The sequence below is a fragment of the Austrofundulus limnaeus genome, unplaced genomic scaffold (genome assembly GCF_001266775.1).
Source record: "Austrofundulus limnaeus strain Quisiro unplaced genomic scaffold, Austrofundulus_limnaeus-1.0 Scaffold2023, whole genome shotgun sequence".
In the NCBI taxonomy this organism is placed as follows: Eukaryota; Metazoa; Chordata; class Actinopteri; order Cyprinodontiformes; family Rivulidae; genus Austrofundulus; species Austrofundulus limnaeus.
In genome coordinates, this window is record NW_013954425.1 from 5,479 (window position 1) to 12,614 (window position 7,136).

At 40.8% G+C, this 7,136-nt stretch overlaps 1 protein-coding gene across 1 annotated transcript in view; it reads left to right on the forward strand.

Annotated features, from left to right (window-relative positions):
- Positions 1 to 7,136, forward strand: part of LOC106536904 (collagen alpha-1(XXII) chain) — a gene marked incomplete at both ends in the record, with an annotated part of 25,430 nt that overhangs the window by 2,571 nt on the left and 15,723 nt on the right. Inside the window, 4 exon segments of the mRNA XM_014034246.1 lie at positions 3,241 to 3,285; positions 5,950 to 6,027; positions 6,098 to 6,133; positions 6,211 to 6,264. Of these exon segments, the coding sequence (XP_013889700.1) occupies positions 3,241 to 3,285; positions 5,950 to 6,027; positions 6,098 to 6,133; positions 6,211 to 6,264 (213 nt within the window).

The window sequence follows — 7,136 nt, forward strand, 5'->3', positions numbered from 1 at the left end:
TACTGTTTCCATATTGGAAAAAAACCCTCTAAAATTCTCAAAAGAAAACAAGTTATATTTCTGCACAATCTGACAGTGATGGTGTCTTAAAGGCTTGTTGTCAAATATTTTAAGGGCCTGTTTGTAACAAGACTCTACAGGTTTTATTACTGACACATTGGCTTGTCCCCAACAGGAAATACAATAAGAAATGWGTGAAAAAACGAGTGCATGCATGAATATCTTGGCCGCTTCCAATGACAAACAAGATCTAACATGTCTAAAATTGACCAAGTTAGATCTAACAGTTTGTGTCATATTGTTAATATGTTTCTTGTAGCTGAGGTTAGAATCCAAAAAAACTCAAAGYTACTTAAACTCAGTCACAGTATCAGTTTGTTTACCCTTGATGTGAATGTTTAAATTTGAGGCGTCCAATTTAGTCTTAGAGAAAAACATAGTTTTTGTTTTGTTTACATTTAAAGTCAGACAGGATTGATTTAACCAATCTGCTCCCTCCAGAGCTTTAGTTAATTTCTCAACCGCAAGTTGAGTGGTTTTAGCATGCGTGCACAAAACAGTGTCGTCCGCATATAACTGGACTTCTACATCATGACAAAACTTTGGAAGGTCATCGATGTAAAAAGCCTAAAGACTAAAAAGCAGGGGTCCAAGCACAGATCCTTGTGGAACACCCATTGTGTATTTTAGGAAACTGGAATGTACATCTTTGATTGCATTCTGTTGCATTTTAACCATTTGTATAAGAAAACCTTCATCTCATTTGGGTTATTTCTTTTCATATTTGTAAGTTTTATACTTTTCAAAAATAATTAAACTTAATTTACCAAAAATGTCCTCATAGAAATACACTGAAATCTCTTCAAGTCCTCTTTAACCTGCTTATGCATCCAACATATACTCTGTCTTTTTGTGCTTCTGACAAAACCAGAGGAATGGATTCAAAAGTTCATCTAGATACAGAGGGCAGTTAACAATGTTTATTGTATTAAGGCAGCTGGTGAGAGCCAGGAACCTCTCACTGGACTGGTCTAAAAGATTAAAAAAACAGGTAAGTGGCTGGACATTACTGAGGATGTACTGGGGAATAGAAAACTGGCCACTAACTTTCTCAGGCAGGTAAGGAGAGTTTGATTATTAAGGGGACCACTCCTAGAGCTCTAAAAAGTACTCACAGTGCTGCTGATGACCTCACCGTGAGTGGTGGGCAAGCCGAAGAGGGAATCCTTTAATGTGGAGAGTTGATCCAATTTACACTAGATGTGGTTTCACTCCGCTGTGCTGCACAGTTCGTTTGCAGCCCACTCGGCTCCAGTGTGAAGCACAGAGGTCTGAGAAGCATGTGCACTTAAATGTGGAAGTCAGAGCAAAATAATTAATTTTGTGGAAGACGGACTCCAAGCGTAGTTGAGTGCATTGCTGTCCTCTTTTTGAAACTTCTGATTTCAAAATAAAATCAATGTGTATCATGTGTACACATATGCTTCATGCTACATGTTTCCATCTACTTCCAAAACAGAATGATACAATTTGACAGCATTTGTGTATAAATATATCCATATGTTTGTTGATATAGCTGAACTTTTTACAAAACTAGTCTGCCCTTTGTGAATTATTTTGAAAATACAGATATTTCCTTTTCCTGTTGGTGCAACGTGATCTTTGTAGATTGAGTCCGGCGCAACTCTGGCTTCTGGCGAAAATCAGATCAAATCTAATTTTGGTGGATGGCCGTTAGCTGAAAGCTGCCCTGCCCAGGGTTCCCACGAGTCCTTAAAGTCTTACATTGAATTTGTCAATCCAAAAACAAGGCCTTAATTAGCCTTAAAATGTCTTAAATCGATCTTCGGGAGGTCTTAAAAGTGTTAACACATCTTAAGTAGAATGATTGTAAATTGTCTCAAATATTGAAATAATTGGTAACATATTATAATTTACAGATTTTTTCTCGTAGTTATTTGTTCTGTGTTAAAGTAATCATTTGGTTAAAATTGTCACCAACCTGTTTTTTCCCGCATTTTTATTAATTGTGATTTGGGTCTTAAACTTCATTTCAAGTGGCGTTAAAGAGGTCTTAAAAAGTCTTAAATATAACTTCCTGAAGCTGTAGGAACCCTGCGAGCCAGTGTAAATACTCTCATTGATAATAATGGTTGCATATTTGCTGCGGTGGTCGGACCGGAGCGGAGCGGAACCGCATCTAGTGTAAATTCTCTGTTAGAGGCAAGCTTTAATCGTGGTCCAAGTGGAGGCTGTTACCAAGTGATCAAATGAGCTGCAGGAGGAGAGGGGGCGGGGCTTTTTAACTGTTGTGTGAATGAGAGAGACATGTTTATTAAAGGTTATGAAAATACGGAACAAATTGCATTTCGTATTGGTTCAAACAGGACGCAACATTTATTGGCCAAATAAAGTACGACTATGTATTTTAAAGTGTATCTTTAACAACATATTTATCAACTGCGTCCTCTCTCTTCCTTCAGACATGTGTTGGACAGTGATGCTGCAGGTTAAAGTACAGGTTTATTGAGGTTTATTGAGGTTTATTTTTGTATAAAGGCAAAACTGGATGTTAAAACACAAGTTTCATGCCATGAATGTATTTAGTAGATGCATTTTTTGATGGTTTACAACCAAATAACTGCACTTGTACAACACAGCTAATTTAACCAGAGAGCTGATTATCTTTTTATTCAATGTTTTTTATTGAGTGACACACGTGTTGGTTGTAATACAGRAGAATCCCCGAACCATCGCTTATATTTTCGGTCTTAAATTTCATTCAAGGTGGTATTAAAAAGGTCTTAAAAAGTCTTAAATTTGACTGACTAAAACCTGCAGATACACTAGATTAATTAGAACTTTTCAACTAAGATAAGAACAAGTGTGAGCGACACCTCGTACTTTCATTTCTCTCAAGACGGCCTGGTTCTGACCAGGACTGCTACAGCAGGATAAGACAACTTAAAGTCTTTAACAACACAAACAATATGATGAGGCCTTGACCTCTGATTTGAAAGGTAAATAGAAAGTGATAAAACAGAAAACATCCAACTCAAAAGAAATATATGATAACTTATTTACATTTTTCCATCAGTGGGGGGGGGGGGGGGGGGGGGGGGCATGTTGACCCACACTAGCCCACAAACTTTGAGAAATTATTTTCAGTCCGATCCATGGAATGAGGAACAGTTCCAGCATCTGAGTGACAGTTTAATTTGTTGTGTTGTTGTGTTACAGGGAGAACCAGGACCACCGGGGATTCAAGGCCCACCTGGTGCAAAGGTAATGCCTTTTTATTGTTAGACAAGGTTTTTATTTTTGTTTCAGCAGACATCATATTTTGGTGTTTGTTTGTTGCTTTGAAAGACCTTTTACTGGCCGTTGATGATGATGTGCAGCAACCATCTGAGAGGAAAAATGTAATATTTGATTACTGCAAATGAGAAGTTTTTTTAAATAATGAATAATTACTGATCCCATGAAAGGAAATTACAGTTCGGAACAACGCGTTCAAGAGATATAGACAAAACACAACAGACTTGAAGAACAGGTGCCTGGGCGCACACAAGGCTACCTGACCAAGCGTCAATATGCTGATGCAGGGGAGTGATGCGTTGCGCAGCGCTGCGAGTTTCTCCCACGGTGTGGGGCTGGGAACAGCTGATTGATCTGTTGGAAAAATATGCGTTGTTCAAAATGGTTTGTCCGAATAAACAGGATTCAGCTGGGTTTCTTCTTCAAAACTTTGTTTTCAATCTTCTGACTCCAGTCAGGTTCATACAGCACTCTCAGTCAGACCTTGGGCTGATATCAGGAAAACCCAAACTACGTGACAACAATATAAACACTTTACAGTTTACAGTAGACTGGAGGTTCTTTGATCAGTTTTAAACTGATCTGTTTCCTTGTCTGAGGTTAAATGATTTTCAGTTTAAACAATAAAAACTCAAACTAAAATAAAAATCTAACAGCGTGTTCAGACGCTCCTTACATCCAGAAAACACAACAGAGTCATATTTCTGTGGATTCAGGTCAGATTCATGACTTTGTGAGTTAAAACTGTCGACTGAAAAACTTTGCGTGGCTGACGCACATTCTCACAGCAGGTGAAAGGTGTGTGTAAATATACGCACACTTTCACACAACGTTGGTTTTAATACATCACAACGTGGGCGTAGAACCTGGCGCACGCAACTTGTTTGTGCGTACGCACCGTTTATACATGAGGGCCCAGATCCTTAGTGTTAGGTGGTTCTGCTTGCACCAGGAGACAAAGTCCTTCACCGTCACTCTGTACTCATCCTCATCACCGCCGCTGATACATCCAACTACTGCTGAGTCATCAGAAAACCTCTGGAGATGGCAGGTCTCTGTGTAGTAGTTGAAGTTTGTGGTGTAGAGTGTGAAGAGGAATGGAGAGGACTGGTCCTTGTGGGGCTCAGATGTTGCTGACCAGTCTGTCAGACACACAGTTCTGTAGTACTGTGGTCTGCCAGTCAGGTAGGTCATGATCCAGGACACAAGGGGGACATCCACTTGCATCCTTCTCAGCTTGCATCCCAGGAGAGCAGGCTGGATTGTGATGAAGACACTGGAGAAGTTGAAGATCATGACTGTCACAGTGCTGGCAGGTTTGTCCAGGTGGGAATAGACTCTTCAGCAGATAGATGATGGCGTCCTCTGTTCCTGGGCAGAGCTGATAGCCAAACTGAAGGGGATCCAGGTGTGGCTGAACAATGGGGCGTAGTTGTTCCAGAACAAGCCTCTCCATGGTCTTCATGAAATGGGATGTCAGAGCCACTGGCCTGTAGTCCTCGTTGTTACTGGGTCATGTTGTTTTTGGGACTGGAACCATACGGGATGTCTTCCATATTGCTGGGACTCTCTGCAGACTCAGGCTCATTTTGAAGACATGCTGCAGAACTCCACAAAGCCAGGTGGCACAGTCTTTAAGCACTGAGGTGGACACCATTGGGGCCAGCAGCCTTGTCACTGTGGGATTTCTGCAGCTGACTTCTCATTCGTTCAGCAGTGATGCTGAAGCAGGCAACATGGTCGCTCAGCAGCCGACCAGTCAACGCGCCGTCACGTGGTTGTTCGGTGTTCATTTTCGCACAGACCTTCCATAGTTCCTGAGACACCCCGCGCCAAGCTCCTGGGAAACCCTTCCTGCTGCAGCATACGTCAATATGTGGGATTTCTTCCCGGGGGAGTCCAATGCAGAAAAAACATCAGAGACTCTTCACCCGACATTGTTTATCCACAAACTGGTCCAGGATTAAGCTCCAAAGTTTTCATCAGTCAGATTCCACCATGAAAAATGTCTGCTTTATCCCCTTTTATGAGTTTTTGGCCATTGACTATCTTTAAATCGCTGCTTCCTGGTCAACAGTCGGCTCTGGAAGCGATCGCTTTTTTCTATTTTTTCTTTCTTTCTGTTTTTGAAGCGAGTGGTTGAAGCAAATGCAGCGTCTGAGCTCCTTCAGTACAAACAAACACTCCCACAAACTTCTGACCAATCACACCATATGGTTCATATGTGTTCTTATGTGGAGGGGGGTGAAAAGTTCGACCCGCGTGTTGCGACAAGAAGTGCTGAAATGTCGGCAGTGCGAACAGAATGACGCAGTTTTCGTCATGAAACTGCGAGAGTTCGGCAGCAGCATACTGGAGCCTTTACTGTGGGGGAGATGGGTGGAGGAGGGGTGGAAGTGATAAGCTTTAGGAGTGGGTGAGGTGCTGCTTTTCAGCTGTGTTCCCCTAATCTACGGGCTTGGACCGCTAACACACATCTTTTGCTATCTGTGGTGGTCTTTCTGAAAGCCGACTTTGCGTCAAGCATCACAACCTGTTAAATAATAATAATTTAAAAGTTAAAGAAATAATAAATATTATTAAATTATTAATCAAATAAAAGTAGTAAGTTTTATTTTCTTATCTGTCTAGGGCCAGCCGGGACCACGTGGGCAGATTGGGGTTCCAGGAGATCGGGGCCCTCCAGGAGAAGGAAAAGAAGGACCACCGGTAAAAACCTGTTCAGACAAACAGATTCATGTTAACAGACTGAACAACATTTTACTGTCTGTCTTTACAGGGGCCCTCAGGAAAAAACGGGGAGCCAGGAGCTGTGGTAACCATTGGACAGATTATAAAACCTGTCTTTAGTTCTTCTGCTGTTTCTTTAATGTTTCAGTTTCTGCGTTTCAGGGTTTGAGAGGCCCACCAGGTCTGCCTGGTCCTCAAGGCCCAGCAGGGCACAATGTAAGTTTAAACCTTTAACCTGTTCTATAAAAATGTCTGATTAAAAAGTACTTTTGGTTTTATTTGATAATTTAATGTTAAACAATGAAGATATGGTTGTGCCGTGAGAACTGTCATCTCTCGGTGAAAAGTTTGCAGGATTGCCTACTGGTCTTTCTGGGTGAAGTCTGCCTGTTCTCCCCATACGTAGACTTTTGCAGAGTACTCTAGTTTACTACCAAAAATCAAAAAATTAAATGTTATTATAAACTGTAACGCAACATCATTACTACGTTTGAGTGAGAGAATGATTATTTGTCTGGTTTTCTTCATGTAGCCATATGATGGACTTGTGACCCAGGGTTGTACGTTAACTACAGAGGTTGCTAATTTTGTTGCACAGTAAAAAAAAGGTTGTAGCACCAGCATAAAATGTCTGTTACAATCTCTAAAACCAAAAGCACAAGTTGTGGGAATTGTTATTGTCAGCAAATGGATGTTAGAGGAGAGTTCTCAGTTTGAATCTTTTCTGGAGCTCTTTTATGGGACTCTAGTTTTGACTGAGTGTCTGTGGTTGTTTGTCTCATTGTCTGTGTCCCTGATCGACTGTAGACCTGTCCAGGGTCCAACACTGGTTAAGAACAAAGGGGACATAATGGATTATGGTTTGTTTTAATAGAAAACAAATACTTAATTATCAAACATTATTTTTTGCTAATCTGAATCATTATTATGTAAAATTCAGTGCATTATGTAAATATACAGCGGGTAAAATAAGTATTGAACATGTCACCATTTTTCTCAGTAAATATATTACTAGAGGTGCTAATGACATGAAATTTTCACCAGATGTTGGTAACAACAGAGCACTTCATGGTCAGGCCCCCAAATAC